This window comes from Thalassophryne amazonica, chromosome 20, assembly GCF_902500255.1.
Source record: "Thalassophryne amazonica chromosome 20, fThaAma1.1, whole genome shotgun sequence".
Classification (NCBI taxonomy): domain Eukaryota; kingdom Metazoa; phylum Chordata; class Actinopteri; order Batrachoidiformes; family Batrachoididae; genus Thalassophryne; species Thalassophryne amazonica.
The window spans coordinates 31,428,755-31,452,795 of record NC_047122.1 but is presented as its reverse complement, the minus strand read 5'-3'; the positions used below and the strand labels follow the sequence as shown (position 1 = coordinate 31,452,795).

The window sequence follows — 24,041 nt, the reverse complement described above, 5'->3', positions numbered from 1 at the left end:
ATTAACCAACGTTGCCATGTGTTAGGTGAGACTTTCCAAAGCAGCACCATATAGACAGCATATGGATTGTAACATATATTCTACTGCTTTCATATCCTATCTTGGTTGCAGATGTGTGTGCCTTTGATTAGACACAAAAATACAAATGACACTATGAATGTCAAGTTTCTGGCTAGGTTAAAGTGCAGCCTGATCACAGCATCTCAATGCAGTTCTCAATGATAATATCTTGCAGAGCGGCAAACTGAAGTTTTGCGAGATTTTGGAGGATTTGAAACCTCAATAGGGTGCATAGCTCAAATAGAGTGGAAAATTTAAAATAAAAAATACAATTTTTCATCCAGCCTGGCCAGGTAAAGGCTGCGTGGTCGGCCGACCTAACCCATAGGCGTTCCTTATTTTCATTTCCCGGAGTTGCCAACTCAAGGTAAGTTGCTAGCTAGATAGCTAGTTACATAGATAGCAAGGTAGGTGGGTAGGCTGCTAGCTAGGTATGTAAGTTGATAGCTAGCTAGCTAGCTTGCAAGGAAGGCAAGGGGGTAGGTAGGTAGGTTGGGAGGTAGTTGGCTTGCTAGGTTGATATGTAATTTGGTAAGTAGAGAGACAAAAATGTAGCAGGTTTGATGCCCTATACCCGCATAACCTGCTTATCATCCGTTAGTCATAAATTAAGAAAACCTTCAAAATACTAGAGAGTGCGACAGTCCAGCTTTAGTCAAATGTACACCCGTTACCCGTCTGTATGATTCTCTCTATCTTAATGCTTGAGTTGTCCAGTTCCTTGGCAAAGACATGCACAGCCTGCAGAAGGTCCTCGCATGTTTCTGGATCAATGTAGGCCCGTCGTGTTGGGATCTTAACTGGAAGAACACAAATACATACAGAATGTAAGGGAAAAGTCAGAAAGACAAGTTTAGAAAGAAAAAAAAAAGCAGGTATGCAAGGAATGAAATCTTCATAATGCATACAAGAGAACAACTCTTTTGCTCATATACCAGTATATTATGTACGAGAAAATAAAGCGAGACAGCCAGCTATAGTTTTAACATAAAGAGATGTGTGACTGTGGCAGTGTCACTTTCTCCACACAAAACAAACCAATCTCTGGTTGTTTGCAGCACGTTATGGTGCACTGAATGTATTCCAAGTGGAAAAATTGTTGTCTGCCTCTTCAGAAAAGCATTTCTCTCTGTGATTGTTGAACATAAGCCCTAAATGTTTTCTTGAAGAACAAGAAGAAAAAAAACAACCCTCAGTCTTTGAAACGGAGATGAAAATCAATACAATTCCATTGACATTTTACAGAGACAAAACAGTTTCTGCTATGAAACTCTGCTGGAACTATAGGCCAACTGACACGGCATCGTCTATGTTTATAATCGTACTGTACGAGTGTAACTGAAAACAAAAATGGGTTAATTTTTAAATATTTCAAGAAGCATTGTTATGTTTTCCAAATTTAGTGACATTAAAGTCTTCAATTTATATGTTCACAATATGTGTAATTCTTCGTTTTTGTTTGTCTGACCTTTTAAACTCCAGACACAAAGAAAAAACTGTGATCAAAGGCTGCGAGATTGCCCCCCCCCCCAATGGTTTCATTAGACTACAGATCTAAACAATCTACCAGAAAACAATTTCAATGGTAAAACGTAGAGTTGGAGAAAGTTTAAACTGTGACTTGCAGTTAGTGTTTGTTTGTTTTAGAATTGGGGGGGATTGGTACTGAGTGTAAACCATCTGAAATAATTATACGGCAACACTTTACAATTAAGAAACACTTTCAGTACAAGCTGCTTCATAATGGTTTTATTAAAAATTGAAAAATTAAATAAACATTTTTTATGGCTCATCAGTTCCACTTAGTGCAGAATTGTAGTAGTAAAACTAGGACACTCGTAGTAAAAGTGAATCAACGTTTTACTTTTCAAAAATATATTAATCGTCATTGTTGTTGGATTTAAAAACAGTCTTTAAAATGTCTTCAAATTTGAACTTTACTCAAGTCATAGCAGGGGGAGCTTTTGACCCACTCGCTCCTCTGGCTATGTGCCTGTACTGTCTCTGTGAACAGCAGGAAAACAGTGACATTGACAAGAAAAACTTGTGTATCTTTGTGAAAATCGGTATGCGATTGGCCAGAAAGAAAGATTGGCCATCCTGTGGACCAGCAACATTTCCTGTATGTTTGTTTTGTGAATTGTTTTGTAATTTATGTCTGTAGCATGGCCCAAGCAGATGGTCACCCCCTTGAGTCTGGTCTGCTTGAGGTTTCTTCCTCAGAGGGAGTTTTTCCTTACCACTGTTGCTCTGGGGGTTAGTAAGGTTAGACCTTACTTGTGTGAAGCACCTTGAGGCAACCTTGTTGTGATTTGGCGCTATTTAAATGAAAATAAATTGAAACTGAAAGAAACTTACCCAGCCCAAATTAAATTAAATTATAAGGAATACATTAAATGAATGAGAAAAGGACAAAAATGAACACAAACAGGTGAGTCATTTATGATTTTTTTTTTTTTTACTTGTGATGAAATTTAAGCGCTCGGTGCTCCGACGGGCAACTACGGATGAGGTACATCACATGTGCATAGAAAAGTGCCTCCCTCCCTGCTCCCTCAGTTGGCACGATGGCAGCACCATAAGGCAGCAATGACTGTTACCGCTCCACACTCAAGAAATGGAACACTTCTGACGCGCATTGTTGATGATGTGTGAGAATAAAACAAGCTTGTTGTATTTAAAGCAGAGCATCAAAGTGCTTTTAAAACATGTTTTCCATCATGAAGCAGCAGCAGCCATAACAGTTTGGTTGGTGGCACTGAAATTAGAAAGTGCAGCAGAGGGAGTGTGCACTTTGGTGAATCGGGTTTAATCACGTTTAATTTATCCGAAAGCGAGTAATCAAAAAATCCCTTGATCGCGCCGATCAATCATGACATATTATGGGTGTGTGTGAGTGTGTGTGTGTGTGTGTAGTCTTATGTGCAGGGAGTGTTAAAGCACATTTCTAATTGCCTCCAGGATAGGTTCTTCTACTGTTGACCACAGAACGAAAACAGGTGGGAAGATGATCTAATCTGGACACAAGCTCTTGCTTTATCTTGCCTCACTATCACATCGCGCTCCTCCATCCATTCCCCAAAATGCCATAGCTCATTGTCCCTCTCAGTCAGAGTGTGGGTGACGTCTAAAACTGGTCTATTAATGCAGTCAAGTCCTGATCTCCCCCCGTTGTACTTTTCTAGGTCAGTACTCTGGCATCATCATCTGAGAAATGTCCCTTTCACTGCATATTTCACTCACTGATTTACAGATACCCTCCTCCTTCTACATTATTACCTGCACACTCATTTACTCATTCTCTCTGTCACTCCCTCCCTCTCTCTCTTTCTGATGCCATGTTAATATATAGCCATGAAATGAACAGATGGGAGGAGAAAAAAATACAGTTAAGCTTAAATGCCTCTCTGCCTCACATGCGATCTGCAAGAACAGACCCACAACACCATCTACAGAGTTAATCTGTGTGTCTGTCACATGTGTGTTAGTACGACGGAGTTTTAGGACCACATTGAATTTCTTTTTTTTTTTTTTTTGGACTTCGAGAATAACGTCATAATATTACAAGAATAAAGTCGTAATATTACGAGAAAAAAAGTCGTAATATTATATTACGACTTTATTCTCATAATATTGCGAATTTATTCTCGTAAATTTATGACTTTTTTCTCATAAAATGACTATTCTCTTAATATTACTTATTATTTATTCTTGTAATATTACGACTTTATTCTCAAAGTCTTAAAATTACAACTTTATTCTCATAATATTACAATCAATCAATCAACATTTATTTATAAAGCGCTTTACAGCACCGACTGGTGTCCAAAGTGCTTAACATTAAAAACACAAATTCACAAAAATAAAACTCATATAGAATAAAATTTTAAACAACACATAAAAAAATATCAGAACATGTCACGTAATATTACGACTTTATTCTCGTAATATTACGACTTTATTCTCAAAGTCTAAAAAAAAAAAATTCTATGTGGCCCTAAAACGCTGTCGTAGTGTTAGTCTGTCCAGCTAAAACCTGGAAAAAATAAAGTGTTTTCTATAGGGCACCACAGTCTTGTTTGAACCCTGCGTGACAGCGCTGTCAGGATCTGCCCCAGCCCGGGGTTCATGTCTTTTCCCCTTATTTGGGTCTAGGCCTTCTCTGAGGCTTTTATGGTTTTAATTTTCATTTCATTATACGTCGTCATTTAAGTCTTGGTTTGGGGCTGTTAGTTTCTTTACTTTGTATAATGCTTTTGTCACCAGTATAATTCTCCGTTTATCATTTATTGGTGGTTTAGTCATTCATAACATTACTTATATTCTGTAGTCTCTGGTTTTGTTTTTTGTTCATCATTTATTTCCTATTCAGTCAATAGTTTGTTTTGTCATGTTTATTGCATTCATTTGCCTGCATCACATCCTCTTATTTTAGTTATTATCTTTAGTTTTTCTGGTTTTCCACTTTGGACACACCACCTTAGTTCTTAGTTTATTATGGTTAGTTAAGCATGGCACGTTTTGCACCATTAGGTTTTCTGTCAGTTATCTTGCCCCAGTGCACTTTAACAGTTTAACAGTTTATTTGTTTAGTGCATAATAATAAACATCTCAATGCACTTACAATAAATTAAATACAAATAAAAGTAAAAAACAGATATAACTAAAATGATAAAATATAATAGCTTAAAATGCTTGTTTAAAATAATATAACTAAGTGTCTCTTAAAATTGTCCAAATCTAGGATTTTAATATCACTGGGTTGAGAGTTCCACACATGTGGCGCAGCGTGTGTGAAAGCTCGAGTCCCAACCTGAGTTCGACATCTAGGAACCTTCAGGTTGAGCTGGCTACTGGATCGTAGGGTACGCTGTGGGCTGTACACTTCAATAAGATCTCTTAAGTAAGGTGGTGCTAGCCCGTTCAGACATTTATATGTCAGAAGGGCAATCTTAAAGGAAATACGATATTTCACCGGTAACCAGTGCAGATCTTTCAACAAGTGACATGATCATATTTCCTGGCCCCACACACCACTCTAGCTGCACAATTTTGCAGTTTTTGCAGCTTATTGATAACACACTTTGGTGCCCTATACAGCAGAGCATTGCAATAGTCTATATTAGAGGTCACAAAAGCGTGCACAATTCTCTCCGTGGCAGATTTATCCAAATATTTTCTTATTTGTCTTATTCGTTTCAACTGATGATAACCTTTCTGACAGATGTAATTCACATGATTTGGCATTCTAAGTTGTTGATCAAACATGACACCAAGACTTTTCAATTTCCAACTTCAATGTCATGTATAGTTACTTTTGCAAGCTGTTGAGGCTTTCCAAGTAACATGAACTCAGTTTTTGTGTCATTTATCTTCAAACGGTGAAACAGCATCCATGCTCTAACCTCCGAGATACAAGCACAGAGACTGTTAATGGCACTGGTCTCAGAAGTGTGGTCTCCAGGCTTATACGACAGATACAGCTGATGGTCATCCGTGTATCCACCGACCTGGACCACCGGCAGATGTTTCTCCATGATATCAAGAAAGAAAAATGTCTGCACACTTAAATCCTTTTGTACATTTAATAGCCAAGCTTTCGGTCGACAGACCTTCCTCAGGGCTCAGTCACAAATCTCCATGATATCATACAAGGCACACAGATAACCCAGGAAGACAACCGGACCAGCACAGCTTCCCTGGGGGACACCATACTTCAGTCTGTAATGATCAGAGATGGCACTGTTTATAATGACACGCTGGTCCCTATCCTGTAAATAGGACTGGAACCAGGAGAGTACGTTTCCTGAGATCTGAAGCTGGCTCTGGAATATGCTGGTAAAAATGTCTAAACTCACAGTATCGAAGGCTGCGGACAAGTCCAATAGGACTATTAACGTCACCTTCTGAGAGTCCATATTGCTGATAATATCAGAATGAATTTTCACCAATAATGTCTCTGTACTGTGGTACTCCTTATATGCTGAATTCTTGCTGAAAAATCTATCAGTCTGCTTCAAATGAGCAACATACTGAGACAAACCAGCCTTCTCCACCAGCTTCGACATATAGGACAAGTTACTGACAGGTCTGAAGTTCTTGAAAATGAGTTCCAGCCCCATCTTCTTCAACAATAGTATTATCAAAGCGATCTTCCAATTACTAGGGAAGACACCCTCAGGTAGGGAAGTGTTCACTATATCAGTAATTGGCTGGATCAATACATCCAGACTCTGTTTTAGTAGAGATGCCGGTATTGGGTCTAACGGTGATGACTTAGTTTTTGACCTGTTAATAAGTTTCATGACATCATCTATTGATAATATTTTAAAGTCAGTGAGATGATCATCACTAGTTGCACAGCCAGAGTATTGGCCCATATCAGGAATATTCTCTGACTGAATAATGGTTTCAATGTCACTCATTATTTTATCTATTTTATCAATAAAGAAATGCGCAAAGTCTTCACATAGTTACTGGTCACTGTCAGCCTCAGGATACACAGAGACTGCAGCTCCCCTCTAAGATTCTTAATCAACTTGAAAAGTCTTTGCTGGTCACTGACACATTTTTGTACTTCATTACTATAATGTACAGTCTTTGTTTCATTGCACCTTCTGATATACTCAGATCGAACATGCTTAAACTTTTGATGGTCTTCAATAGTTCTTGATTTCAACCAAGCTATCTCCACCTTACATTTCTCTCGCTTCAAAGATCTGAGTTCATTATTGTACCATGGTGACATATGTTTGATCTTGATGGTCTTTGATATCAAAGGAGCATGAACATCCAGAATTCCACTCAATGTTTTACCATACAACTCCGCCTTTTCTGAAGCAGACATGTTGCACATATTGCTGAGATTACTATCAATGATGTCTCTCTTAAACTGATCAAGGTCAATGTGTTGGATTCTTCTAAACTGAATATCCTTAGTCTCACACACTGACCTGCGGAGCTTCATACGAGTCCTGACAAATACATGATCTGAAAGGAAGTGAATCGTCTCTGGTGGATCAAACATGATATCATCGCAATTTCTAGTAATCAACAGGTCAAGTGAGTGACCCTTCTCATGTGTCGGTAACCACACATGATTCTGCAGGTTAAGACCCTCCAGTAACTCCAAGAATTTCTTGGTGTCACTTGCATCCCTATCCTCCATGTGAATGTTGAAATCTCCACCAATCAGCAACTTATGTGGGGTGGTGATGACAGATTCCATGTAGGTACTGAATTCATCCAGAAAGTCATTAACTGTGCGTCTGTTCATCTCTGAATATGGTGGCCTGTACAGTACCACCACATGTAGTTTGTAGTTTGTGAGTGCCACAGGTCAGAGTCCACTCACAGCATTCAAATGACTTCCATGAGGATCCAGGTATGTTCTGTTGTGGCCTCATGGACTGTGTGCAGAGGAGACCCACCCCTCCTCCAGGTCTCTTACTCCTGGGCAGGTGTTGAAAGCAATATCCACTAGGTGTCGCCTCAGTCTGCAGCACACCATCATGATGATCAAACCACGTCTTGGTTATCATACAAATGTCATAATGTTCATCAACGATACTGTCATGGAAATCACAGGTTTTGTTCCTCAGTGACCGTGCATTAACAAACCCAACTATGAGAAAGTCACTAGATGTTTTCTTGACATTTCCAAGATTGTTTAAATTAACTCCATCGATGTAAACAAACTGGAACGCCTCCACGTTTTCCACGTTTAGTGACAACATTGGGTCTCAGCAGGTCAAGTGATTTGAGGTCGTAATAAACGTTCCACGGTAGTCTACACTTGACCATATTTTCAAGCAGGTTGTGCTGTATGTCAACCAGTGCATTTCACTACAGTTGAAATGCACAGCTCAGTTGGAAACACAGATATGGTTGGAAAGCTACTCACTCATGCTTGCAAGTTAAGGACAGAAAGTCTTGTTAATAGCCCAGAGGAGTCAACAATTTGAGGCACCTCTCCTTTAAGCTGCAGACAGTCCGTGGGCTAACAGCTCTTGCACTTTGCTTTGATCTTACTGCATTGTCTTGCACTCACCTTTGTCTTCCCCAGTTACACCCCCTTCCTGCACTTTCTGCACACCTGATCCTCATTTCACTCCCTGATTCTTCCACTCGTATTTAAGCCCTCACTGTCTCACAGTCCCTCGCCAGATTGTTGCATTTTGCACTTTCCAGCCTCACGCCATTGTCCTGTTTTGCCTTGTTGTATTTCTGACCTTGCCTGTGTTATCGACCTCCACCTTGTCTTTTCCCTGAACTCTGCTCATTTTTTGACTTTGCCTCTGCTTCAGCCCTGTGAACTCCTGTCACCATGTATCTGGAACTGTGCTTGTTTTTTGGACTCTGCCTCAGCTTGCTACCTGCCTGTACCTCCACTACGTTGACTGATTTCCTGTGTACCCAACCTATTGCCTGCTTACCAGATAAAGCTATTTTTCATCATCCAACACCTGTGTCTGTGAGTCTGCATTTGCCTCCTACAACCTTCAGGGTCAAGCCACCACGAACCATGACAAGCGCGGGATTTGACCACTTATGGGCACCTTTGCTCCATTGTGCAATATATACATAGCATAACTTCACATGGATAAATGGTGTACTGTTTTGTTTTTGGCTGCAATTACAGAAGCAGTCGCAAAAAGTAATTTTTTTTTTCGGTTACCAGTGGAGAAGAAAAGACGAGGCGAATGGGAGATGTCGTGTCGTTAAGTGTTAGCCTACACAGCTAACCAGAGTAGCTGCATTCTCTCACCTGCAAAACCTTCTCGACATGTTTGTGCACTGGGTCATAAACAAACTGCAACACATGTCCACTTTCCCACTGTATCGTCATTTTTTCTTTGCATTTTCTTTTTTTTTGCCATGTAATTTGCCCCAAAACCCATTAAAAATGCCATGGTTTGTCCCCTGGAAGTAGAGAAATTACATCATATGCTACCCCTTTAGCACACGCCTTCAAACTACACTGCGGTGCCCAATAAATTTAAAATGACCTGTTGATGTGCAGTGAGATTTTTCTACACAAAACATAGCTCAAAGTATGTTTTAGCACTTTATAGACCCCAGCACTCACACTGCAGGCAGCTCATGCGAATGTTAACACATTAGCATTGTGTTATGCAGCAATTTTTCTCACCAACTATAGCCTGTTAATGTAGCACTAGCAATTTTTCTTACCAAATATAGTCCATTACCAATGAGTTGTGCAATGCTAGCGAGTATTAATGCTATCTACAGCCCATTATTGAGTTTCATGCTAACATTAGCTACTTAGCATGGCATTTGGGATTTTTGCCTAGAATACAGTAGATTTAGCCACAAGAACTGCACTACTTTTTCCATTTTTTATTGACACTACAGTCACACAACAGGTCCCTACAAAGATTTATTGAATGGTAGGTCGAAGAAGAAGAAGCGGATCAGTGCTGGTGCTTATTCTCAAGATCGATCATTCGAGCATTTAACCTCGAGGGGTGTCTTTTTTTCTCTGTGAAAATATCACTGAGCTCAATACAAATCCATGTAATTTGGTCACTTTCCAAAGGGGTCAGGCTCGTCAATAAAGTCAATTTATTGTTCAATGGTTCATTTCAGGTCATCCTAGTGTATTAATATCACCGTTCCAGGCATTGAGAGCTACCAGCTGGCTGTTAGAAGCAAGTTAGAGGCAAAAGCAAACTGACTGATTTCAATAGACAACCAATGCAGCCTGAGTGAGTTATCAGTCGTGGAAGTACGAATTCTCGCCAGTGATGTAGACGCCGACCTCAAGAATACCCGAATTCTGTAACAAGAAGAAATTAGGAATCAACAATTCCTCCTGGGACCCATTTACAGATGGATGGACTGGGACAATGCAGATTAAGTGTCTTGTCCAAGTATAGACACGGGTAAGTATGAATCAAACCCACGTCTACATACAGTAGTGTTCAGAATTATAGTATTGCTATGTGACTAAAAAGATTAATCCAGGTTTTAAGTGTATTTCTTATTGTTACATGGGAAACAAGGTACCAGTAGATTCAGTAGATTCTCATAAATCCATCAAGATGAAGCATTTGTGATATGCACACTCTTAAGGCTATGAAATTGGGCTATTAGTAAAAAAAAGTAGAAAAGGGGTGTTCACAATAATAGCATCTGCTGTTGACGCTACAAACTCAAAGCTATTATGTTCAAACTGCTTTTTTAGCAATCCTGTGAATCACTAAACTAGTATTTAGTTGTATAACCACAGTTTTTCTTGATTTCTTCACATCTGCGAGGCATTCATTTTGTTGGTTTGGAACCAAGATTTTGCTCATTTACTAGTGTGCTTGGGGTCATTGTCTTGTTGAAACACCCATTTCAAGGGCGTGTCCTCTTCAGCATAAGGCAACATGACCTCTTCAAGTATTTTGACATATCCAAACTGATCCATGATACCTGGTATGCGATATATAGGCCCAACACCATAGTAGGAGAAACATGCCCGTATCATGATGCTTGCACCACCATGCTTCACTGTCTTCACTGTGAAATGTGGCTTGAATTCAGAGTTTGGGGGTTGTCTCACAAACTATCTGCCCAATTTCATAGCCTTAAGAGTGTGCATATCATGAATGCTTGGTCTTGTTGGATTTGTGAGAATCTACTGAATCTACTGGTACCTTGTTTCCCATGTAACAATAAGAAATATTCTCAAAACCTGGATTAATCTTTTTAGTCACATAGCACTACTATTATTCTGAACACTACTGTTTTGTTAACCAAACTCCTATCCCCTGAGATCAAATGGACTTATTTAAGTGTAGGCAGAAAGACAAAGTAAAAACAGAATTACTCAGCAGTGACTACAGATGTGAGCGCCCATAATAAGTGTAGACAGATTAGAAAAGTCCTAAACGGTTTTACAGACGTGTCATAAATTCACAGCAGCCACTAATGATGTCATTTTTAAAGTCAATTCCAAAGTGTGCTGCAGCCATTTGTACACCAAATGAGGGTAATAACTGAAAATTTATGGTGAACTGCAAAAAATGCATTACAAATTCAGATTTTTAAAAAAGATACAATCCAGTCCATAAGTATTTGGACAATGACAATTTCTGTCATGCCCCAGTACCTTGGTTTTTAAAAGGAATACTTTGAATGGTCTGTTTTATTTAGTTACCATATGACCATATGAGATGGTAACATCGGTCATATGTCAAAGAATCCAACTGAGACCTTGTTTGACCCTGACTTTGGAGACTAAGCATCACCATGCTTCATATTATTCCATTTATTAATCCGACTTGCTCAACCAATAATTTGCATCTTTTTTTCAGAAAATTGGAACAACTTTAACAACTTTTGACACCTATACTTACTTGTAATTGACCTTTGTCACCATTTGTTTTTTGTTTGCCTTTTTTTGTTTTTTCATTTTTACCCCATAACATTCAGTCATAGACAATCCAAACTTCACCTTTTTGGAATGTTTATGATCAGACATTGGAGGAAACCCACGTAAACATGGGGAGAACATGCAAACTCCACACAGAAAGGCCACAGGTGGGAATCGATCCCATGACCTTCTTGCTGCAAGGCAACAGTGCTAACCACAAAGTCACCATGCTGCCATATTAAAGGATTATTAACCGAGCAGAAGGTCTGTATGGAAACTTATCAGACCGAGGTGTAAGTACAGACCGAGTGTGCAAAATTAATAATTTATTATATGGCCATTTTATATACATACATATATTTATATAAACACATAAACTTACGGTTTCACCCAAATATAAAAGCTGACGACTGTTTTAGGCTCGCAGTCAGATCTGTTCGCTTCACCTCCATGAAGAACTTGCTAACAGATGGTCCGCTTGTTAGCTGGTAAGCTTTCAATCTGTGTATTTTTTCCAATGCCGTTTAGATATTTATGGAATATGTCCATGTCCGACTTGGTTTTTCTAATCATGTTTTTAGCTTTCTGGTTTGTAACAAATGGGATATGCGTTTCGAACCACTTGTCATGGTAACCGGTCAGTTATGGGAAAATATTGGAAATCAGCCAATCAGGGCGCACGTAGCATCACAGCCATATAATAAAATGTGGTATACCTTTAAATATGATTGAACAAATAAACCCTTGAAGAATATTCTTTGTTTTGATGCAGGATAGCAGCAGATTCTCTAATTTATGAAGCTTCTTGTGCTCTTTTTGCGCATGATCTAACTATACGGTTTAATTTGCAAATTACCAAATAACAACATACACTCACAAGTTTTGTTTGCCTTTGATAAAAAGAACAGAACTGTGTTTTTGCACATATGGTATGCATGGTTGAAAACAATTCTCCGTGTGTGTGTGTGCGCACACGTTTGTCAGCTGTTGGCATGTCTCGGTTTGAGCAGAATTAATTCCTGGCCACGTGGCTCCGGCTCGTTATTCATCAGGCGTAGTGCTCCAAACCTCTCCAGAGGGCTCAGCGCGCTCAGAGATTAAACAACGCAAATGAGCAAGCCTGTACGCGCACGCACAATTTTCACACAAAAAGGAAGTGATACGTCAAACCGCTTCCATTCTGTCACTGTCAAACAAAAAGCCTATTAAGAGCTCTGGGAGCTGAGAATAAAAATGGACCATTTACAGCCTTGTATGACATCATATACAACAATGTTAAACAGCTTGTTTGCGATGCAGCGGCTCAATCTCTGTGGCTTTCTTCTGCTGTCTTCCCCATCTTGGACTCTTATTCTCCTCCTCTCGATTTCAGACTCAATTCATCAAACCTGGCACCGCAAAACATCCAATCAGCTGCAGACTATGTCAATGCGCTTAGAGAGCCGCCTAAGCATGCACTCTGTATTAAGAATCAAAGCTGTGGTGCTGCAAAGTCATGCATGCTCATGTGTGTATTTGCACACATTTCAATATACCAGAGGATAATTTGTTCTCCTGTTCCTCCAAGGTCCTTTGGCCAACTTCAACTAAACTTGACGTGCAAATGACAGTCAACCCCAGAACTGGCAAAGGTCATTGGGGTGAAATGTCAAAGTCATTATTTTTCACTCTGACATCCACCAGATGTGGCACACACATGGAGGCAGGTTCTCAAATTGCCCAGGCAGGGTGAAATTTGCCAAACATCAATCATTGGAATCAAGGTCATTGGGGTCAAATGTCAAAATTAATTTGCACAACACCTGACATACACACTTCGGTGGCTTCTGGAATTGCACAGGTGAGGTCAAATTTGCCAAAGGTCAATCACTGGGACCAAGTCCATGCCTGTCTGCCTGTTGGTTGCCTTATTTTTTCCCAGGTCCTTTTGCTGATTTCTACCAAACTTGGTATTCAATGAATGTTGACACCAAAATTGCTGTTAAAGAAAAAAATTCATTTGGGTATAGATCAAAGTCAAATAATGAGATTTTCAACCTTATTTGGACCAGATTTGACACAAAGAATTACCCTGGCAAGGTCAGCCAGAAGTCAATCACTTGGGCGATGTTCAAGATCACTGGGGATTAAAGCCCTTACTGTCTTCTTGACCATGGGCACTACATCCAAGTACACACAAAGATGAGACAAATTAGACAAGCATTTGACACCTAATTGATAATTATCAATTAGGTATCAAATGCTTGTCTATTCTGGTCAAAAAAACAAAAACAGAAAAAATTCTTGCATGGACGTTGACAACTGATGCTGAATCCAAATCTAAGCTCAGATTTCCTCAATCACATTACGTTTTTTTTTGCAATCGGCATGTTCCATATTGATGGATTGCACAAAAGTTGCTCATTCACTCACGGGTTTGATGCCATGAGTCATGCAAAAAAGCAGCTTCAAAAGGATAGTTTTTAAACCAGGTTCGCGAAATGTGAACAAGAGCCGTAATATCGTTTATGGCGCGGAAGAGGTGTGTGAGACTGCAGCTTTTGCATCAATGCTTGACACAAGAAATATGTTTTCATATCTCAAACATGTGATGTGATTAGCAAAAACTAACATCAGATTCATATTCAGCATCCCCAAATTATACAAAATCCATTGAAAAACTCCATGCAAGAAAAATGGTGTTGACCAGTGTAGTACAGAAAAAAAGGTGCGACACACACACACACACACACATATATATATATATATACATATATACATATATATATATATATATATATATATATACATATATACATATATATATATAAAAAATGCTATAAAAAGAAAATTCCTTTTCAACAAGCAGATTTCTTTGAGGGTCATGTTCTGTATCACTGGATCCACAGCCCCCAAAGCTATCGGGTTTTATACCACTAAAACATTCTCAGCAAGCCTTATTTTAACTAATTTTGGGTGGTTTTAAATGCATTGAATGCAAAAATAATAAACAAAAACTTATATTTATGTTGTAGTATATGAAAGATCAAAGTTCTTTTTGCATGTTTCTGTCAAAATCTAAGTTAACAAAAATTAAATAATGTTGAAAATGTTAAAATCACATTAATATTTCATGGACATAACATTTATTCTCTTCTTTAAAAATGACACACAGTCGCTTTTAATCCAGTGAAGCAGGCAGTTTTTCTGTCATCCTGACAGATTTTTTTTTTTTCAACAATTTTAGTGGGATTACATGACTTTTTCTTTTTAAACAATATAACACCTAATTGCCTTGTTTGAACAAGAGCTGAACCTGGACTAATTTGTCAAACCTGCTCTTTTAAATGAAAAACTTTCTGAATCAGTTTTTCACTTTCCTCTTTCACTTTCCTTTGTGCCCCTCCTCTTCTCCGCCCCTCCTCCTTCGCTCTCTCTCTCTCCCCCTCAGTCCCTCCCCCCATCGCTCACGTGTCTGCTGTTTTTCAAATCAGAGCTTTTTGGAAACACGAAACCTTTCAACTGTAAAATAAACTAAATTCTTGAATGTATCCTCAGATATGGACACAGAAGGACCTCTGGATTAATGTCGGATTTTCATGGCAGGTTTTTTTTTTTTTCAGTTCAGAGCAGAGCAGAGACGCTGTTTTCAGCTAATCCTGTTCACAGCTCTGTCCCCACAGAACGAGCAGACTCTCTGATCTCTGCTGCAATTCAATACAAAGAAAATGAGAAATATATTTCTTATTACTTTAATTTTTGGTTTAAAATTGTAAAACTACTACTCTAAGTCTGAAATACAATGAAATTGGTACATTTTCAACAACATGTCAGTTCATTTTTCAGAAATTCTGTGCTGGGTGGCACAACCCATTTGAACCCAAGAGCTGGGTGGAAATTTGCAGTACTGGGCGGGGCCAACTGGTGCCGCCCACTGTGACTAGAACCCTGGAATTTATTGTGACAGAGTTAGAATTTATATACAAAACTAGGTTGGACTATTTGCAGTGGTTCCTAGACCTTTATTCCTGATTTATTCCATTTGTAGTTTAAATCCACATGTCCCACACTGATGTCAGCACAGGGAAAATATGTTGAAAAGGCTTTTGTTTAAAGTCACATGACCTAATGAACTGGAACACAGCAAACACTGCATGGATAAAATGATGCTCAGATGCAAAAATAAATAAACCAACAGACAAGACAATTGTTATTTCCAATAATTGATGAGTTTGAAATATGCTCCTACGGTAGACGAATGTCACAGCTGTCACTCACATTGGAAGTAAAGTTCCTCGTCTCCCTCTTGAGAAGCTTTGCTGTAGCCACACTGTCTGCAAAGAGAAGCAAAGACGTGCGTCACAAGGCGTTATATCCCAGCTTCGCCAAACAATTACAAAGAACGGCTACAGTTTATCTCCCAACACGGCAGATTATGTGGAATGTGCAATAACTGTGAGGTTACAGAAAGCAAAGGGAGATGGAAAAGATACAGGGAAAGACTTTCACTGTCAAAGCACTGATGAGCACCAGCAGCATCTGACGCTGAGTAAGTGGAAATGCTGGATGATTTGACTCAGCGAGCGATAGACCCCAAAAGGCCCAGAATGGATACGCTATTGTTTCTTCCTGATGGAATTTCTATGAAGCAGATGAAGGAATCACTGAAATAGATACACTTCCATCCAGGAACACTCACAGGCAAGTGTCACACACACACACACAAACACACACACACACATACTATAGCTCATTCCTTGCCACCGCAGGGCATCTGAAGAAGAACAGGTTCACTATGATGTGGCTGATGACGGCTTTTGGACTTACAGGAAATGTTTAATATGGCTTTTAATGGTTATGGCTGCAGATATGCACGAAGAGACACCCTATAAATCACAAATTAAGAAGTGACGAACAAACCCCCGGCACCCAGGCTTCCACGGAACAGTTACAGATGAAAGCGATAAAAGGATTCAGACAAGAAATTCAAGGTCAAATTAATTCCAGTGGGAAAATCAATTCCTTAACATTAGATCATTAATGCTCTATAACACAAGACTCCAGTAAATCTATTTTTTTTAAACTATCCTAGAGAGTAAAAATATGTTGAAATGTCAATGCATACGATATCCTAATTACTTCAGTCGGCAATGATGAGTGGCACCAACTGTTCTTGTCATTTCTAGTTACTGTCACCACATCTACTAACCAACTTAACGTTTTCTTTAATGAAGCTCATCAATAGTCAAATGTTCCATGCCATCGTAATGATTTCCACCATAGAGTTTCACGCCTAATGTGAAAATCCAGCAAGTTCTGGAAAACTTTGATCACTGGTTAGTTTGTGAAACAGTAAATCCACTTTTTATAGATGCTACACATATTTTTGCCTCTAGATGTCACCCTAGCTCCACCTTCTCAGGACCTAAACAAGGCTTCCCCCTTCAGCAACCCTCACTTAGCAGAAGTAATGCCAGCTGGAGCTTTTTAACAGGTCAAATGAGTTTCTATATATCAATGTCAATGTAATGCCAGATGTATGGTGATTGTACTTCACTCATGTTCTTGGTCAAAGGTCATTTTAGCCTCTGGATGTGGGCTCTTAGAGGAATTGCTGAGAAGTCAATGCTTATTAGAGTGTAACGTACTTCATGAATTGTGGGAATCATATCGTGGAGCATGGGTTGAACTCTATTGTTTTTTGAAGTGAGTATGTTAATGCCGATAAAAGTCAACTCCTGCATAGAAGAAATATGACCTTTTGCAGAAGAAGCATTAAGGAATTATTAAATATACAAATAGCAAACGTATCAAAAAATTACATTTTATAATTTACACCAAATTTGCATCACAAATAGATATTAGGGCATGGAAGACTCCACTGAATTTTAGAGGAGATCCAGATTCAGATTATGGCTCAGGATTTCACTTATTAGGCCTTTAAGGATTACATCAAAACTGCTGCACAGATTTTGATGAAATTTTCACCACAGATAGATATTAGGCCACGGAAGACTCCATTAAATTTTGGAGGTGGTCTGGATCCAGATTCTGCATCAAGATTTCACTTTATAAAGGCTTTGAAGTATTATGTCAAAACTACATCACAGATTCTCACCAAATTTGAACCACAGATAGAAATTCGGCCATGGAAGACTCCACTAAATTTTAGATGTGATCTGGATCAGATTCTGGATCAAGATTTCACTTTATATAGGCTTTGAAGTATTACATCAAAACTACATCACAGATTCTCACCAAATTTGAACCACAGATAGATATTAGGCCATGGAAGACTCTATTACATTTGGAAGGTGATCGGGATCAAGATTCTGGATCATTTCTTAAATTTTCACCATTTTGAGGATCATCTTGAATTTGCTTGATGGATCTTGACAAAATTTAAATCACATGTAGCTATTGTACAAAGGAAGACCCTGTTAGTGTTGGATGTTGGGAGTGATCCATATCAATATGAAAGTTCTGCAGCAGAAAGATATGATATCATGATGTAAAACCAAGATCAGGAAGACACCGTTTTGTTTCAGGTTGTGAATTAAATATCAGGTCCCAACATCTTGATCAGTCGGACCATTTTGGGTCAGTATGCAATTATTGCTTTGTGTTGTGGAATCCAGATCCAGGTAAAGTCCAGGTCACGATGTGAATCACATAGCTTTTATTTTGAGTCATTTTCAACCCTTGGCGGATGTCAGATATCTCTGATTATGCTTGTTACATCATGTACCATGATGCATTTATGTATCACGATATGAATCGAATTGAGACCAGTGTATTGTAATACGTAATGTATCATGTAGCTAATATATCGTTCCACCCCAACTGCATTATAAAGAGTACTACTGAAAGAATACGACTGCCTATTCATAAACATTAGGACTCGCAACGGTTTTACAAGGCAGAGTGGGCCACATGCACTAAATATGCACACAGGAATTTCAGGCACGGCCACCTCGGGTATGATGGACAGAAAAGCTCAAGCCCCGTTTACACATAGACGGTTTTGTCGGCGGGTAGTACGTAGACCAAAGTTCGCGGTAGTTCCGGCTGTTTTCGCGGTGGAAAGGGACGGAGCATTTTGCCGGCGTTTGGACCGCCGTACTAGCTGTAAATACGCAGATAAAACACCGCTAAATCCGCCGAATAAAGCGGCGTTTTGATGCCGTAGCATCCGGCACACGTCAGGCAACGGGGGTTAATACCCAGTTCTATCCTTTACAATCGCAGGTTAAGACGCGTGTGAGAACGGCGGTGTTCTGCTGCTGCCGATAATGCCCTGTGTACCGCTGGTTTTATCCAGGCAAATCCTGTTTTACTCCTGGAACTTTTGCATATAGGCACCGCCCCCAGAATATAATAGGCTGAAGCAGCTGGAATACATACCTCTGTCACTGCAGGGGGAGGGAGATCATCCTCAGCCTTTTCTTCTCCTTCCTTTTCCACCTCCTCAACGTGTTGCTCCATCTCCACCTCCCCTCTGCTTCTGAACCAGACCTCTTGGTAAGTCCTTGCTGCTGCCAATTTTCTTTTAGGAGGCATACTGGAGCTTCTCTGCAAAAATATCTGGAGCTGGCCGTGAGCGAGAGGCCTGTATGCAGTGCGCTAGCATTTTTATACTGACTGCCGCCTATCGGCCGTTTGGAACGCCATTAATAACCGGGAGGTGGCGTTTAGAACGGCGTACTGTCCGCTAGCGCCGCCGTTTTGTCTGCCTCTGTCGCCGGTTAAAATACCCTTGAGGATGCCGATGTGGGCTCTATCGCCGTTTTACACGCCGCTGATTAGGGATACAATGCTGGCCGCCAATTACGGCGGTGTACACTGCGGCACTACAGGAAGGGGCAGGATGAAACGGCGATTAAAAAGTATCAAACGCCGTTGTTCGCATTGTCTCCGTCGTCACGCGAATTCTCCGGGAGCGCTCCTGGAATTATTCGACATGTTGAATAATTTTTTCGACAATTCCCGGTAAAGCCGGAACTAAGCCACACCCCCTAGTGCCGGCGTTAACAAGGGGGTTTGATCCTTAAGACGGCAAAAACCGTCTATGTGTAAACAGGGATTCAGATAACTACACACATGAAGGGAGTCTATATTAATTTTCTACACAGGACACCATTACGCCACTAAATCTTTCCACAGAAAATAGTTGTTTAGTGCTATATTTCTGTTTAAAACACCAATAAGTATGTGAAAATAATTCCCCAACAATGTTACTTTTCAGAAGATTTGGATTTGCAACCAACTACACTAAACCGTGCTAAATATATAAAAATATCAAGTCCATAAATGACAATCTGGAAAGCCAAATTTAGGGGTTAATGAAAGAAAGTGCATGACTTTAGCTCATCAGTAAGTCAACAGAAAAAAATAAACTAATTGTGGGAACTGCAGGACAGCAGTCATAACACCTTCGAACACAGGATGTCAGAGTTAAGGTTTTAGGACTAATTATGTCATGTGTAATATGTGTGATTAAACAAAAAAAATCCAGTGTGAGAGGAATGCTCGTGTATGTAAGTCTAGCATTTGATTGCAGTGCAGAATGTGCTCATGGGGGCTGTGTACTAATGTGCGTGTCAGAACATATCAGCGCTTCACACAACGCAGAGTTCAGTTCAGAGACATCCTGATGGACTTATTTGTGCAAGTCGACATGTACGGTCATGCGATGTGATGCACGTGTGGCGTTTGTGCAAACGCCTGCATGCATGCATGTATTGGACTGTGCGAATGTGCACGCCAACCTCCCTGCGTGCATTTGCATGGGGCAACGGCTGACACAGCTCTGTGTGTGGCAGCAGAGTATGAGACAAGGTCACAGCCCTGTCTGTCAAAACAAACCAGCAGACACATGCAGCACAGATCCTCAGGGCACAAGATAGCAGCCAGGGTGGAGGAGACAGGTATTAACAGATAAGGGAGCACAGCCGAGAGGGAGCGAGGGGAACGGGGGCGGGGAGATGATGACGAAGGGCAACGAGGTACCAAGTGAAACAAGATGCAAAAGACCCAAGAGGGAACTGAAATAAAGGAAGAAAAGTGGGAACATGAGAAGGGCAAAGCACGGGGCGAATAGCTTAGAAAAACATTTAAAGGTGTCATGGGAGGTGATAAGAAAATAAGAGGTCACAAGTAAGATACTAGAGCCAAAAGATATGAAGAAGCCAGCAGAGAGAGGAGAGAACATCATGAAGAGGGCCAGATTTATAAGAGACACACTTAAAGACTAAATCTAATGAAATATGACCTGGTTTTTGTGTGTTGTGGACACATTTGTCTGTGTATACCGCAGCCAAAGTGCTTCTTGATGATGCAGCAAACACAATTACAGGTAAGTGCTACATCAACCATGCAGGAGGCTTTCTGATGGAATGACAGGCACCCCTCTGTGTGCTCACCTGGGAACTTCATTCTCCTAAAGAGATACCATTATCACTAAACACTTCTGTCCAGCAACCTTATGACTCCATAAGCTCTACCCAGGGGTTTCTAGATCTCAAAGGCAGAGGACCCAGAGACATGAATGTCACTGCCAACACAAAATTCACCAATGTGCTACATAAAAGTTTGGCACTTTGATGACAAACAGATATACTTCTGATGGTCCAATCCAAGCAGTCATCGAAAGCCTGGATCTTAGTCTTGATCAGGCACAATTGAAAACTCAGACAATTCGATTCCTCGCTCGGCTTCTCAAGTGTTGCAGTCAGGATAGTCATCAATTCACAGATCACAGCATTGTCCACATGGTCAGTGGTAGCAACACTTTCCTCACCAACAACGGAATCTAAGCCACAGGTGAGACCAGAAAGCTACCAGAAGAAGAACAAGATGATGACAAAGAAGATGAACATGAAGAGGAAGAAGACTGTCTCTGTGAAATCTGATGTAAAGGTTCTGGTACTAACTTATAAAATTATTCATGGAATAGTACCTCCCTATCTAGCTGACCTAATTACACCCTACGTACCAGCCCATGCTCTGCATATTCACGGTGCAGGTCTACTTTGTGTCCCTAAGGTTAAAAAAGTCCACAGGCCACAGAGCCTTTTTATCGTGTGCCTGTCTTGTGGAATGATCTCCCTGCAGAGATAAAACAGTCAGAGTCTGTAGAAACATTCAAGTCCAGACTAAAGATGCATCTGTTCTCCCTCCCACAGTGTAGTATAGAACTATGCATCCTCTCCTTTTAATTCATGTTATTAGCAATGGAACAGGACTCAGCCTCACTACATCTAAATTCTGTGTCTGTTAGTGAAGCACATGTTATGTGTCGGACGCAGCTCGGAGAACCGACCAGCGTTTGAAGGACCCAGTATGAAATAAGCAGAGCACGGTACAAAGGCTAACTGAATTTAATACATAACAGTGATAATAACACAAAGGTGCGGCCTGGCATGGTGCGCTCCCAGCAGCGCTAACGGTCCGGAGCCAGAAGCTGTTTCGGACCCAAGGACCCCGCCGACACCCCCCAGGTGGCCGCAACAACCAAGTCTGTGAAAGAAGGAACCATTATGTGAGTCCACACTCTACACACAGAACACTTAAAGGTGTACAAACAGCAAACACTTCCTGGCTTGATTACTGATCAGCTTCCCAACCTGCAGGCATGGAACATCCAGTTCACAAAACTCCACTGCAGTGGAAGCTGATACATGACTAACAAACAGCTCAATACAATAAGGTGTGAGGGACACCACATTTACTGACTGTATAACTGTTAGTCACAAAATCTAACGTACCTCAGGAAGTGTGCTGACGAGCGTGAGACCTCACCCCCTCCTCTTTCACAGACTGTGCATCAAACCTGGATGTTCTCAGCATCCGCTGTTGATGAGATGGCTCCCAAGACGACGATCTCACCCGTCTGGTCACAAGGTCGAGTCTCTGGCAAATACACACTGTGCACTCCAGTCTTAAATGCCAACATGTTCCAATCCATCCAGATGCACCACAGCTGTGAGTCCTGACGTGTCGCAGGTGATCAGGGTGAGGTCCTGACAGCCTCAGCAACACAGCCACTCAGTCCCAAACGCAAGCCACCTGGGAGGAAACCAAAAGACAAACAAACCGGCAGCCAGGCCCCCCCAGCCATATAACAGTACCCCACCCTCACGGGAAGCCTCCCGGCGACCACATACACCTGGCCCAGGAGAAACACCCCCCTCCAGGGACCATGGCTGGAAACCGCGTCTGCGTTCATCCTCCAACAGACTGGTTGAACTGGCTGCATCTTTGCCCTTGTTTCTGACAGTCTTAGCACAGGTGTGGCCAGGAGTTCCTACACCTGTGCGGTCAGCCTTTAACCAAACATGTGTGATTAGTCATAAAACAAACAACCAAAACACCCCCCCCTCCCCAGGGGACCGTCCCATCAAACCCCAGGGAAGGGGAGAAAGGAAAAACAACCCAACCCAAGCCTACAAACAAAAATACTAAAACACCCCCCCCCCCCCCCCAGAGGACCGTTCCATCAAACCCTAGGGAAGGGGAGAAAAGAAAAACAACCCAAATTTGAGCTCACAAACAAAAATGCCAAAATACCCCCCCTCCTCCCCCCCAAACGACACGTAGGGACCAACACCCCCCAGAGGGCCACCCGCCAGCTCCAGGAGTAATAACCACGGCCGAGGTCCCTCTGGGATCCAACGTCACCCACGGGGACTACCAGCGCCCCCCAGAGGACCACTCGTCAACCCCAGGAGACGCCTCCCCTCATGACTAATGGACCCAGCCCCGGCCGTCCACGGCTAGATGGACCCAACGCCCTTTCCCCCCCAGAGGACACCACAGTCAAACCCTGAGGGCGGAAACTGGGGGGGGGGAAAACAAAAAAACACCCCAAACCCCCCCCCTCCCCTCCCGGGTGCAGAGGCCACCTGGGAAACGCCCAGCACAACCTAACTGCACCCCTCCAGCAATGCCGACACTACGGAACACCCGGCTGGAGTCAGAGGAGAAGAGAGGGCATAACAAAAAACAAAAAGAAAAAACAACCCAAGTACCAACCCCATCACCCCCCCAGGGGACCGTTCCATCCAACCCTGGGGATGTGAAACAAAAAAAAACAAAAGAAAAAACAAACAGACCAACACACAGTTGTTTGGGTCCCTGTTTTTTTTTGGTTTTTTTTGCAAAGGCTACAGGGTCACAACCCCAGACAAATAGTGAACAACAAAAAATAAAATCCCACACAAAAACCAACTCAAACAACACCCACACAAAATGAACTAACACAAAACAAATCAGTGAGTTATACCGTCAAGCTCAACCAAATGGAACACACCTGTTCCTACTCAAGAGCTTGACGGTAACGTGATTCAGTCACCACAAGAGGGAGCCAGAGTGCTAAAAACAAAAAAACCCCTTTGGCGACAGAAAAAACAAACGAGCTGCTTTTATGTGCGCAGCTGAGTGCAACACACAACCAAAATGTGCTCAACTAAATAACGCCGGAGCTGAAACAACAGACGCAGTAGTTACCTTTGTCCGGGGAAACGGGGCTACGACTGTAACACAGGAAGCCCAGCGACCTGTGCTAACAGAGCTCCGCCGTGCGCGTGAACCCATTACAAACGCACTCTTGCAGCGCCCG

General features: G+C 41.2%; 1 protein-coding gene across 1 annotated transcript in view; it reads right to left on the bottom strand.

The window, feature by feature from the left end:
• Positions 1-24,041, bottom strand: part of LOC117501351 (ephrin type-A receptor 7) — a 473,258-nt gene that overhangs the window by 26,247 nt on the left and 422,970 nt on the right. Inside the window, exons 9-10 of the mRNA XM_034160204.1 lie at positions 15,701-15,756; positions 735-860 (exon numbers count right to left, since the gene is read on the bottom strand). Of these exons, the coding sequence (XP_034016095.1) occupies positions 735-860; positions 15,701-15,756 (182 nt within the window). The remainder of the gene's footprint in view (positions 1-734; positions 861-15,700; positions 15,757-24,041) is intronic.